Below are 13,822 nucleotides of genomic sequence, written 5' to 3' on the forward strand. Positions count from 1 at the left end.
GGTCCCCCCCTCCGAGGGGGGAAATGCTAATCCTCCCTCCGTGGGTTCCACAACGCTGCTCCGAACTTGTGAGATAAGGTGCTTGTTTCCGGGAGGGTTATAAGCCCCACCGATTATCACCGAGACCGAAATGGCTGCTAGTTTGTCGGCGAGTGGTATTACAAAGGCTGGCACCACCCTAGCAAAGCGCACATGAAGGCTCCCTAGGGAGGAGGAGACGCGACCGGTGGGGGGCGAAGAGCGCGGGAGAGGAGGGAGAATACCGCCGTGCGCGGGGGTGAAGCCCCCCGTGATCGCGGGAAAGCGAGAGAATGGCTGGGAGGAGGGGAAGCAGCCGGAGTTCGTAGCAGCGGTGGGTCACTCTACGAGGGAGCAAAGGATCGTGGCTTGGGGGGAAGTGGTTAGCAAGGAAGAGCTTGTCGAGGCCCAGGGAGCAGATGGATTTTGTCAGCGGGTGTTGGGAAAACTTGCGGAAATTGCGGTTGACATCGGGAACACTGACGGTCAAATCGGCGCGCCGTTCGATTCGTATCTGCTGGGCGAAGATGGGTTATTGCTCCGCTATATCCCCGCGATCGACAAAGAGGAGAGGAATGACCCTCCCTTCAGGGTGGTGATTCCTAGGAAGCTACGCAGGAAGTTTATCAGATACTTCCACGACTCGGCTCTGGCCGGTCATGGCAGCGGCAGCAAGACTTTCCAAAAGTTATGTCGCGTCGCGACCTGGCCAGGAATGAGGCAGGACGTATTTCGGTACTGTCGTAGCTGTCCAGCTTGCCAGAAGGCGAAACCGAGAGGCGGGAAACCTCCGGGGTTGATGCAGCCGGTGATGAGCCACTACCCATGGCAGATAGTCGCGTGCGACATCGTTGGCCCATTGCCGAGGAGTCCTCGGGGAAATCAGTACCTTTTGGTGATCACTGACCATTTCTCGAAGTGGGTGGAGCTGTACCCCTTGAGAAAACTGGTCTCGGAGCGAATCTGGGAAAAGTTGTTAAACACTTTCCTGCGTTTCGGAACGCCCAAGTGCCTCGTCAGCGATAATGCTAGTTATTTCACTAGTAAAGTCTTCGTCGACTCCTGCTTGGCCCTCAATATTAAGCACAAGAGGACGACACCGTACCATCCTCAGGCCAATATCACTGAGAGAGTGAATCGCAACCTGAAGAGCATGCTGATCGCGCTGACGGAGAGACACCGGGACTGGGACGAACACATCGTCGAGATGGGGTTCGCCATTCGGACGACAGTGAACCGATCAACCGGCTTTACACCAGCGTTCCTGAACTTGGGTAAGGAGCTCCCGTCTCCACTAGAGAACGGGTTAAGACACAGCGACGGGGGATCGGGTCGCCCCCTCTCTACGTACGCGGCCGGGCCCAAAAGCCGCTTGACGGGCGCGTTGTACGACGCTAGAGAAAACCTTGATGCCGCAATGATCGAGCAGGCGGCGCAGTACGACAAGAGCTTTCGCCACCTGGAGTACAGCGTCGGAGACCTTGTTCTGAGGAGAGTGCACCCACTGAGTAATGCAGCTTGCGGTTTCGCAGCATCGCTGGCTCCGAAGTGGGATGGGCCCTACGAGGTAAGTACGCGAGTGTCGCGGCTTACGTACACCCCGCAGGGGGCACCTGTGAAAGCAGGTGTTTGGACAGTGGCGCCTCCACGGACCCCGAGCCCCGCAGGGGGCGCCTGCGCCTTAGGTGCTAGGTGCTTGGTGAGTAGCGTCACCACGGACCCCAGCCGCGTGGGCCACCATACCCGCCCGCAGGGGGCACCTACTTTTGTAGGTGCTTGGTGAGTGGCGTCTCTACGAACCCCGAGCCATGTGGGTTCGCCTACCCACGTCTGGCTGTGCCTGGCGTACCCGTGTCCGGGGAAAAGGGGACCCTGGTGGTTGAGCTGAGCCCGGGGTATGTTTGGACCCTTCGGGGGCCCCCCGGGCGAGGCAATACACCGCTTCGACCCCTGCTTCTCGTAGACGGGTGTCCTGGCTTGGCCCGACCAGGATGATTCAGTCAGTCGCCGCTTCTACCCTCTTCTTCCTCCTTTCACTTTTCCTCCCACCTCTTTCTCTTTTCTTCTGCACTCTCTTCCTTCCTTTTTCACCTTCTTAGGCGCCAAGGCCTAACCTTGAGTGGAAACAGGTCCTGTCCCTGCATCCACACTCGGTTATAGTGCCCGGGCAGCACTGGTAGAGTAATTGTGTCAGCCAAGCCTTTCTTGTTATGGCACATTACCTACCCCCTCGTTGGGCTCCGTGGTGGGTGGTGCACCCGGGCACTGAACTTCTCTTTCACCTTTATGGGTTCCAGTCAAAAAACCTCTGATCGGGCCCTGAAAAGGGTCCGCACCGAAGCCATCACTGCAAAGATACCTGACCTTCCTCCAAGATTCTCCAAGTTTTTAGTCATTCATTCTGGAGGCGATAAACAGCTCTCACAGATGTCCCCATTCTTAGTTGCAAAAGTACTTGAAGGTGCAATTGGGAAAAACTACAAGGCAAAGAAAATGAGCTCCGGCGATTTACTTGTTGAGGTTGAAACGAATCAGCAAAGTACTGCACTACTAGGTTTAACATCTATTTCCGGTTATGACGTCTCTGTCTCTCCCCACCGAACGTTAAACAGCATTCAAGGAGTTATCTCCGAAGATGACCTTCTTGACAGCCCTGAGAGTGAAATTGTTGAAGGCTTCTCTGACCAAGGTGTCACAGCTGCAAGGCGGATCACCATACGTCGTGACGGGAACGAACTCAAGACCAAACATGTTGCACTCACCTTCCAATCGACCATCCTTCCTGAGGCTGTGAAGGCTGGGTATCTACGCTGCAGGGTTCGACCTTACGTGCCCAACCCCCGTAGATGTTTTAAGTGCCAGAGATTTGGCCATGGCTCTCAGAGCTGCCGTGGAAAGGCCACTTGTGCGAAGTGTAGCAAAACCGACCACGAAGCTGATGCATGTTCTAACGACCCACTCTGTGTAAACTGCTCAGAACCTCACCCAGCAAATTCCAGATCATGCAAGAAATGGAAAGACGAGAAAGAGATCCTCACCTTGAAAGTTAAGGAAAACCTTTCTTTCCCTGAGGCACGCCGTCGCTTCGCATTCGTGCAGAAGGGCGGCTACGCCCTAGTGGTGCAGCGGGGACCTGCACCACTGAAGGTTGCAGCGGCAACTTAGACGTCCTTTCTGGACTATGGGAAGCCACGGCAGTCCCCCACGCTCCAGCTGAAGATTCAGCTTCCGGGGCGTGCAATCTCGGCTGGGCGGTCTACGGACCCTCCAAGCCAGAGTGCGAACCCTCGCGCTGCAACAGGGCAACAGCCTGGGTCTTCTCAGACTGTTCCCCAAGCCCAGGAGGGGCCGGTGCCCGCCGCAACCGTCCCTCCTCCACGATCTCCTTCCATCGAGAAGGGTCGACACTCTCGCCCACGCTCCCTGGAGAGAGCATCATCGAAGGAGCGGCATAGCTCTCGTGCCGCACCTGCAGCGCCTAAGGGACAGGAACGGGTGGACTTGGGCGACGCTTCGTCCAGCACCTCGTCTGCCCCTTCGGCTGGGTCTGGTCGTGGACGGCGCATGGTGCCCCGTTCCCCAAACCTAAAGAACCCTGCAGGAAAAGCCTCGCCTCAGGAAACTGAGGCCATGGATGAGTGTGAAGTCTCCACTCCTGCGTCTGACCAAGACGACATGGAGTGGCAGACTACTAAGAGTAATAACAAAAGCAAAAAACCGGTGATCCCACCAACATGACATTACGAATTAATTTTTGCCACATGCGGCAGCTTTAGAACTTTTATTTATTCTCCCAGTTTTGTTTTCTCTTTATTCATATTTTAACTCAATTTTAAAACAGTGACCAATTTCCACTTTATGCAGTGGAACTGCCGTGGCTTAATCAGAAATATTGATGACGTAAATTATTTTATGGACGAGCTGAGACCCATTGCACTCAGCCTCCAAGAAACACATTTAAATCACACTAATACGCAGATTTTACGTCAGTACCAGGTTTTTAGAAAAGACAGAATTTCCTCAAACTCGTCTGGAGGAGTGGCACTAGTGGTGCACAATGGTGTTGCTTGCTCTGAGGTCCCCCTTTCTACGCCCTTAGAGGCTGTAGCGGTGCGCCTTTTTGTTGACCGTTTGATTACGGTAGTTTCTCTTTATCTGCCTCGTAACTCTCCGCTGCATTTCAGTGAACTTGAGTCACTTGTAAAACAATTACCTCAACCTTCTTTTTTAATTTTAGGCGATTTTAATGCCCACCACCCTTTGTGGGGTAGTGCTCGCCAAGATTCACGTGGAGGTGTCGTAGAGCGGTTTTTATTATCATCTGGGTTGTGTCTTTTTAATGGGAGAGAACCTACATTTTTTAGTGCAGCACATCAATCATTCACATCTATTGACCTTTCTATTGCATCACCAATTTTACTTCCATGCTTTTCATGGACTGTTTTAAACAACCCTTTTGGGAGCGATCATTTCCCTATTGGTCTTGAAAGCACAATGCCAATACCTTCTATTCCGACACAACTTCCAAGGTGGAAATTGGAAAAGGCTGATTGGTCTCTTTTTTGTTTGGAAGCATTTATTGATTCATCTGTTCTTGTAAACATGAGCCCTGAGGATGCTACGCTCTATGTTACTGAAGTGATTATAAATGCCGCATCACGCTGTATCCCCCAGACGTCTGGACGACTCCCCAAGAGGTGCAAGCCCTGGTGGAACGATGACTGCACCACTACACGCAAGTCGCAAAACAAGGCATGGTGCATCTTCAGACGTTATCCCACTTCTAGGAATTTACTTGAATTTAAGAAAAGAAGAACCAAAGCTCGAGGGACGCGAAGGCAAGCGAAAGGCAGGTGTTGGAAAAAGTATGTCACCTCTTTGAGCAGCTTTGTTTCTTCAAAGGAAGTGTGGGATCGTCTCAGGAAGATTAGTGGAGACTATCGGTCTTTCAGGATACCCCTCTTTCCATCAGCAACATCCCTGAGGGAACAAGCAAATATTCTTGGTGAACACTTCCAGGAAATCTCTAATTCAGCCAACCATAGTGAATCCTTTAAGAGGTTTAGATCAGCAGCAGAAAAACAAACTATTTCTTTGTCTGGTGGTCAGGGTGCTCCGTATAACAAGCCATTTACACGGTTTGAGCTTGAGTTGGCTCTCGGCGTCAAAAAGAAATCCGCGGTTGGGCCGGATAGGATTCAGTACGAGATGCTAAGAAGACTGTCGCCTGAATCCCTAAGCAGTTTGCTCACTTTTTTTAACTTATTGTGGGATGCTGCTTGTTTTCCGGACTGTTGGAAAATGGCACACATAATCCCTCTACTGCAACCCAGCAAAGACCCCTTTTTACCGACAAGTTACCGCCCAATTGCTCTGACAAGCTGCCTGGGCAAAACCTATGAGAGACTCGTTAATTACCGTCTTGTACACTTTTTAGAGGCAGAGGGTGTTTCTGATAGAAATCAGTGTGGCTTCCGAGCAGGCCGCTCCACAGTAGACCACCTTGTCCGCCTGGAAACCTCTATCGGGAAGCATTTGTCCATCGCCAGCACTGTGTCTCTGTCTTTTTTGACCTACAAAAGGCTTACGACACGACTTGGAGATATGGGATCCTTCGAGACTTGTACTCGTATGGTGTCCGAGGTCGCATGCTTCGCTGTATTCAAAGCTTCTTGACGGGTTGGACCTTCCAAGTGCGTTTGGGCTCCATTCTGTCGGATGTTTTTATCCAGGAGAATGGCGTCCCTCAGGGTGGAGTATTAAGCGTTACACTTTTTGCCGTGAAGATTAATAGCCTGGGAAAGGTTATACCACCATCTGTATCCTATTCAATGTATGTGGACGATGTGCAGATATTGTTTTCCTCTTGTAACTTGTCCAGCTGTGAACGGCAACTGCTGCTCACAATCAATAAGATGAGCAAGTGGGCTGATCAAAATGCTTTAGGTTCTCCCCCGAAAAGACAATCTGTGTTCCCTTTTCACTCCGCCGTGGCCTGTTTCCAGATCCAGTGTTGCACTTGAATGATGTTGCTATATCTGTAAAGGAGGCCCACAAGTTTTTAGGAATAATATTTGATAAAAAGCTCACTTTTATACCCCACTTAAAACTTAAAAGAGTTGAAACATAAATGCCTACGTTCTTCAAACATTCTCAAAGTACTGTCGCATACAACCTCGGGGTCTGACAGACGGTACCTCTTGCGACTTTACAACTCCTTGGTACGGTCCTGCTTGGACTATGGCGCGATTGTTTATGGGTCGGCGCGTCCGTCTGCCCTAAAGATGTTGGACCCCGTCCATCATCTGGGGCTCCGACTTGCCACGGGGGCATTTCGAACATCACCTGTGCCTAGCTTGTATGCTGATACACATCACATGTCTCTAGAAAGACGAAGGCAATATTTGACTCTTTGTTCTGCTTACAAAATATACAGTTTTCCTCAACATCCCTCTTTTGATGCCCTCCAATCTGCTACATCCGTCCGACTCTTTGAAAACAAGCCAAGTATTGTTCGGCCTCTGAGTTTCAGAGTTCAAAGCATGGCAACATCACTCCAGCTTCCCGTTAGTGAAGCTGCTTTGCTGAAGAGCAATGAAAGAATTGCACCTTGGAACCTTCTGCCAATGTATTGTGACTGGTCACTGTCCAAGTACAGAAAGAGAGCTATTTCTTCACTCGTTCTTCAGCAGAAGTTTTCGGAACTGGAACAGACATACAAGGACTACTCACACTTTTACACTGATGGATCAAAAACATCAACTTTCGTGGGGTGTGTGGTTTACTCCATTCCCTTCAAAAAAGTTAGACAACTCCATACTCTTGCAAATATTTTTACTGCTGAATTGTACGCCATTTCAATGGCTGTTGAGTACTTACTGGAGAACAATATCATGAAAGCAATTCTGTTTGTCGACTCCCAGAGCGTTCTTCTAGCCATTTCGTCCTTAACAGACAGTAAAAACCTTCTCGTACAATATCTTCGGGTACGGTTAAACCGAGCACTTCAGCTAGGACACTTGATCAAATTCTGTTGGGTTCCTAGCCACGTAGGTATTTCATTCAATGAGAAAGCAGACTTGCTTGCTGGCTCTGCAAAAGAGTCCCCAAAACTGCCCCTTGGCTTGCCACACCAAGACCTGAAACCAATCATCCAGAAATCAATTATGAAGTCATGGCAGTTGGATTGCGATATGGAAAAAGAGAACAAGTTTCATGTTATCAAGCCCCAACTGGGAGTGTGGGAGAGTTCCTACCATAAAGACCGTCAGGTTGAAGTTCTCTTTTGCCGCTTACGAATAGGTCATACCCGTTTGACTCATTTGCACCTGCTCTGTGGTGAGGACGTTAAACTCTGCGACAACTGTGGGAAAGCTATGACTGTTTTTCACATCCTGTGGCATTGCAAATCTTTAAACCAAGAGCGGCGATCATGTTTTCCAGAACTTTTTCGAGGTCACCTTTTTTTTCACCCATATTTTCTGCTCGGCGATCAACCATTGGTACCATTCAATCGAGTTTTAAATTTCCTTCATAAAACTGGCTTTTTACACCAGCTGTAGCTTCCAGTTCCTATAGATTATACTTTTAAGCCTCTTGGAAAAACTTTTGTTTGGCGCAATATGGCCTAAGTTGCTCTTGCGCCAAAAAACCCCAATCATCATCATCATCATCAGCGGCTTACGTACAGACTCACTCGGCCGAACGCAACCGAGGAGTCTGGCCCTGTTCACGTGACCGATTTAAAGGTGTACTACCTTCGCGATCAGGTCGGCTATGGACGAGAAGCGGCTGATAAGGACGGGGAAAGCCCCGTCTCGGCCGGACGGCAGGCGCAGTCCGGAGCACGGATGAAGCGCGGTGGCCGGACGGTGCATGACACTGTCGGCGAGCTCTCTTCTAATAGGAGTTCCTGCCGTCACTACAATCTGCGGCGCAGGGTTTAGTCCATTTCTGTGTTTTTAACTGCATTTCCTTCCCACAGAATGCCTTTCTAGAACGACGCCGGACGCCGAGCACGTGCCGGCGCAGGACGGGGACGACCCCTCCCAGGAGGCCCGCCAGGCCAGAACGGGGGCGCTAATGCTCCCCCAAGTATCCGGGGTGGCCGCCCCGGGTCAAGGCGGCCTGACCCCCGAGGTCGGCGACCACGGAGGTGGCCCCACGATCAGGTGCCGGACGCTGGGTCCGGACAGCGCCAGATGGGCTCCGCGGATTCCGCGAGCCACAGCGCTGCCACGGCGCAGAGTGGGTCGGGCCCGCCTGCGCGGGGAGGACCAGGCTCGAGCAGGCCTCTTCGCCCTGCACGATTTCCTTCCAGGCGCAGAGAGGGACCGTCACCGCAGGGGGTGCGGGCCTGGAGCCGGCGGCCATGCCACACGCTGGCGACCTGGACGGCATGGGACGGGCAGCGGGACCTCCATTTCGTGTCCCGCCAGCGTTGGCGGGACCAGCCGAGACCGGTCCACGACACGCTCGGTGTCGAGGACCCGCCGCCTTTCCTGGGGCACACGCTGCCCGCCTTCGAGTTGGCCCCGGACCTGCAGGACCCCTGCTGGCTCTGCCGGGTGCCGGTGGTTCACCGCGAGACTCACGAGGCCAGCCCACGCCACCAGGAGCTGCTGAGAGCGGTGGGACCCCCTACGTGCGTCGAGGCGGCGCTGCGGCTCCTCCAGAGGGACCGGCCCGACCTCCTGGCCCCGGCGGCCCGGGAGCTACCTGAAGAGGGGGCCACCCCTGCAGCCGCTGCTGCTGCCTCCACCGCCGCCGCCTCCACCGCCGCGACCGCCGCCACCGCGGTCTCGGACCAATACCTCCTAGACAGCTTTCAAGCCTGCTTGTCACGTGATTTGACGTCAGCAACGTCACAGCGCGCCGGCCGACCTTGGCGCGGCCGGCCGGCTCGAGTGCGCGCTGTAGCTCTCGTCGCTCGAGCATTTCGTTCGCGTATGGCGGTAACGTGTGCCGTAAATTAAACTTGATCGATCACCATGGCTGCATGAATTACCACAGTTATGAAAAGTATACTCGTTATGAAACCAAAAATACATATTTCAGCGAAGATGTTTATGGCTAGGGTTCCGGTGGATTTGCTGTGTGCGCGACCAAAAACTGTACGCTCGCACCGTACCCGCGCGCCGCACTAGCCGGCGTCTGCAGCAGTAACTGCTCTAAAGCAAAAGCCTGAAACAAATGGCACCTTGCATGCACGTTCGTCAACGCTTTATTTTGGTTATTTACTTCGAATCTTTTATACGGGGAAGGCGTGCGCGTGCGACGCGTGGAACACCATACCCTGTGTTCTCCTTGAAGGCAGCGGGCGGCACGTATGTGTGCGTACCATTTCGTCACACCTTTGTTCAAAATTCTGTGTCACGTCTGTGTCCTGTGTTAAACAGCTTCGCTGAGTCATCCACCATCACAGAGTGGAATGGCCCCCAATTTTTTGTATCATAATTATGGAGCAAATAATACATATTGCACACTAATTGTGAAGCAGATAATACATATTTATTTATCATATTAGACACCGGGCATCAATTGAATGGCACAAAACAGAGCACTGTAAAGGCAAAGTATGCAAAATAATCACAACAGACAAAACAGATCACCAAATAACTTGTACACAATAGACCATAAAAGGTAACACAGACAGATATTACATGTATTACACTGCCCCAGACAGAAACATGTTAGAAAATCATAACGAACAGACACATCATATCATACAATATCTGTGCGAAAATTGCACAAAACGCAATTATTAGAGTACAATGTACCACCACCACTACCACCCAAGAATACAAGAAATCATTTTTTGAGAAAGATTTCAGCCTTCCTCTTCTTTGCATTTGTATCTTTTTCTGCACGCAGAAGATCATTTCTTTGTTTGCACAAATTATTCAGGACTATGTTTGCTGCACAGTTCGCAACCAGCCCGACAAGCAGCTCATAGTTGTGCCCGTTCTCACACGTCGAAATGTCTTCAAGCCTTGACAGAGAGCGTAGTGTCAGTTCTCTAACAACATTCCTTTGGTTGGACCCATGGAAAAACTGTGTGCAGCTGTTTTGTGCGACAAGCTTTTTTACCACAACCTCCGTGTGCATGACCACTGAAATTACTAGGGCTGAGGGAAACTTAAGACCACCTCGGTCTAACTGCTTGATTAGCGAATGAGTGTCTTCTTCGGGGTCGGCGTCATGTCCATTAAAAACTAGGTGCTCTCGGCAGCTTTCGCACTTCAGAACTTTTAAAGCAGCATGGGCACAATACCCACCGACATAGGCAATGACTGGCATTCGTGCTCTCAGTTCATCAAGGTCAACATCATTAACAGGAATGCAAAGGGAGCTGCCCACACCTTTGACAGTGTTTGTGTCTTCAATGCCCTTGAGGTCATTGGCACTCATCATTGGTAGAGCACTTTGAAGGCGAATCCTGCCCTCTGTTTCACACAGCTGCCGAACAGATATATGGTACTGTCCACCAGCCATTTGTCTGTACTGTCCAAAACGACTCTCTAGAGGATCCGTCTGGACTTTTCCTAACAGAATGTAGTTGAAGTGAAGCTCATCTATGCAATACTTTGCCAGCGCCAAAAGAGACTGAGCAGACAGCCTCAGGGCGCTCAACGTTTCCGGGGTGAGCACACCAGTGTCATGCCCGTATAATTCCCAAACGTCGAGCCATGTGATCAATGAACTAAGAAAGGCTAGTTTTGGGTCATCAGTAAGGCATGCCATCGGCTCTTCATAAACATTACGATGGTGGAAGCCTTTCTTTGGTGTCTTCACGTTGACAATACTCCACCAACGTAGAATGATTTTGATGAAGTCTGCTGTTGCTTTAGCATGCTGAAAATCAACTTCACCACTACGGGTTGCCAGGGCTTCGGCTACATGTGGATTAAAAACCTGCAGTACCAGTTTAACATTCTGGCGCTCCAAGCTGCTAGGATTAAGCGCTTTTGATGTCAAACCATAACCAGACTTCAGCAGTTGACCCGACTCCTCTTTATGCAAATCTCTCAAGTGCTTAAATGATGCAGTCATCTTGCACTCAGGACGAACGTTGTTGTCTGAAAGCTCAAAGCATGGGTAGAAAAAGCACGTCCCTGAGTTTTTCTGGTTAATCCAGTTGTTTCTAATGCACTTAAGGAGATGCACAGCATCTACCACGTAATACAGTGGTCGAGATGGGTCTGCTGGGTGTGGATAAACAGGGCTGAGTTTCGGCTTTTGCAAAAACGCTTTCATTGCTTTCCTGTTGAGTGCATTATTGTCACAGACGATTGCCACAACTCTGTACCCGATTTCCTCTAAGCGCAAGATAACCTTCTTCAGGATGGTGTGAAGCTCATCGCCATGTAGGGTTTTTACTGGAAGAATGTGCGCCACTTCCTTGAACGAGCTTAATAGACTTTGTATCATGAAAACGTGTACCGACGTTGCTGCCTCGTTGGAATTGACTGCAGTGCCACATATGTTTCCACCTTTATAATCAAGACAAGGCTTGATATGAATTTCATCCAGCATCAATGTCACAGTGTGTTCATGAGGTTCTAGATGCTTGAACCTCTGTGCAATATACTGCAGGAAAGTGAAATCTGAGGACTGGATTTCTGGGCACATTTGAAAAGACGAACATACACTTCTGATCGTGCTTGGATGAGGCAAAGTGAGCGTACTTGTCTTCCTCAAAAACTTATAGGCGTGTGGTGATATTGTGTACAGAATACATGCAAATACCATCACCTGAGTGCTGTAACGAATGCATCCTTTGCAAAGCAGCAGCAGCTGCTCCTTCAAAAATTTCACGGCCTCTTTCTTGCCTTCACTAACGCTTCCTTCCAGTTTGTCTAGAAGGGCAGTTACCGCACCCAGCAAGTGACGAAAGCTGCAACCTTCATCCGAAAGCATACACTGGTTGTCCAAAATATTCAGCAAGGAACTTACGTCACGCACTGAGTCTGGTACAACACTGCTTGCAAACCTCTTGACCGGTGCTCCTTGATAGCAGGCAGAGACTTCAAGGTTCTCAAACACTGTCAAAGATGCCTTCAGCCAAGGTTCACACTCGTCGACTATGTTCAAAAACATTGTGCACTTTTCTTGATGTATAACAGTCCACTTCACCGACACCGATGCTACTTGCAGGCACGCCTTTAGTTCTTCGAGCGTCGAAAAGCGGTGTCTCTCCTGTTCCACTTCAAAGGACGCCGCTGATTCTTCAAGAGCACGAGCGAGTTGGGATGCTTCTTGTCGGCTCTTTTTGGTATCGGGCGCATCTCTCGTGTTGGTTACGGGCTTCGAAAGATACGAAGGACAGGCGGGAAATATTTTCGGTACAGATCCAGGACGCAAGCGAGGCACTGGCAATGCCGCCTCAAGTACTTTTCCTGTCCTCGGATCCGTGTACGATGTGGTCCGCTCGATGCACGACGGGTCGAAGTGAACCGCGCACACCTGCACAAATGTGGAAAACGTTCGTAAACGGCTGAGCACCTAGTTCGCTGGAAAAATGCAATGCACTCCCTTTTGTACAGCCATAGTTACCATACGCGTTCGTATACGATAAACACTGCTACGCTTCGGAAGCATAAAAAGAAAGGCGCGGCACAAATATAATAACTAGCAGCATAAGAATATCAGCATAGAGGAAGCATTACCTTGGTGTATGAAGTTGGTAAGAAGTCCTTCCTGGGAATAGCACGAATCCATTTCTTCAAAGTGTCGTCGTCTTTCGGAAAAGAGAACACTTGCTCCTTCTTCCCTGTTTTGTAGTTACTGGTGCACCTTGGCACACAACACTTGTTTGGCATCGTAATTTCAGCTCTGCATCACGCACAAGAACGAAATTGCCGCAAAAACAACGACGGCAAACGATACGCGATGACGCGACCACGCCGTTTCCCAGGAGCGATTAGGGCTAGCTGACGTTGGGTCGCTGTCACTGCGGCGTCCTCCTCCGGGCTCCGGTGTCGGCCGGGCGGATGTGACGTCAAAATTATGGGCGCAGGCTTGAAAGCTGTCTAGGAGGTATTGCTCGGACACGCTGCCGCCCCCGCTGGTGCCACGGCCCTGCTTGGCCGAGCCCCTCGCCGCCCCGTTGCCACCTCCGCCCGCCGAGGACACTGTTATGGCGGAGTTGGAGGAGTTTTTGGCCGGGGACCGCCCGCCCTCCGCCGACTCGGTCCCCCCGGGGTCCGAGCCTTGAGGGAGGGGAGGTGTGGGAATCCGTCTGGCCGCGCCACCCTGGAGTCCCGTCTGTCCCGCATCTCCCTGCCCCTTCGCCCGTTCTTCCCGCGCCCTGCCAAGGCCGAGCCGCCCGCTCCCTGTTCACCTGGATCCCTGGACGGGGGCGCGTCACCGTACGGCGTGTAATCTCCACTCGGGGATCGTGCGCGGCCCGTGGCAGGTGCGTGGGTGTTCACGTGGACGGGTCGTGGGGGGGCACGTGATCGGTGGGGGCGAGGATACAAAAAGGGAAGCGGGACAAGGGGGGTCCTCTTCGGAACCTGCGGACCGTACGGTGCGAGTGTGTGCGTGACGACCACGACGAGGACGACGACGAGGAGGACGAGGAAAGGACGCTGACCACCGACGCGTGAGTTTAGTAAAGCGTTCTCAAAACGCACACTGCGTGAGTGACTTCTTGGGGAGCGAGCGAGGCACGTCCCGATCGGGCGTCGATTAGGTAGCGACCCACAAGGTGCAGCAGGGCCTACAGGATGGGCATAATATTAGGTTTTGCTGGATTGCTAGCCACGTGGGCATTGCTGGCAACGAGGCTGCAGATAAACTG

At 51.5% G+C, this 13,822-nt stretch overlaps 1 protein-coding gene across 1 annotated transcript; it reads right to left on the reverse strand.

The window, feature by feature from the left end:
- Positions 1-9,514: 9,514 nt before the first annotated feature.
- On the reverse strand, positions 9,515-12,839 carry LOC121835810. Its single transcript, XM_042290316.1, has 2 exons — positions 12,687-12,839; positions 9,515-12,522 (listed from the first exon to the last, which is right to left on the reverse strand). Exons 1-2 carry the CDS (start codon positions 12,837-12,839, stop codon positions 9,829-9,831), a joined length of 2,847 nt encoding a protein of 948 aa, XP_042146250.1. The 3' UTR covers positions 9,515-9,828.
- Between the last annotated feature and the right edge of the window lie 983 nt (positions 12,840-13,822).

Source organism: Ixodes scapularis, unplaced genomic scaffold (genome assembly GCF_016920785.2).
Source record: "Ixodes scapularis isolate PalLabHiFi unplaced genomic scaffold, ASM1692078v2 PGA_scaffold1__304_contigs__length_218370807, whole genome shotgun sequence".
NCBI classification, from domain to species: Eukaryota; Metazoa; Arthropoda; class Arachnida; order Ixodida; family Ixodidae; genus Ixodes; species Ixodes scapularis.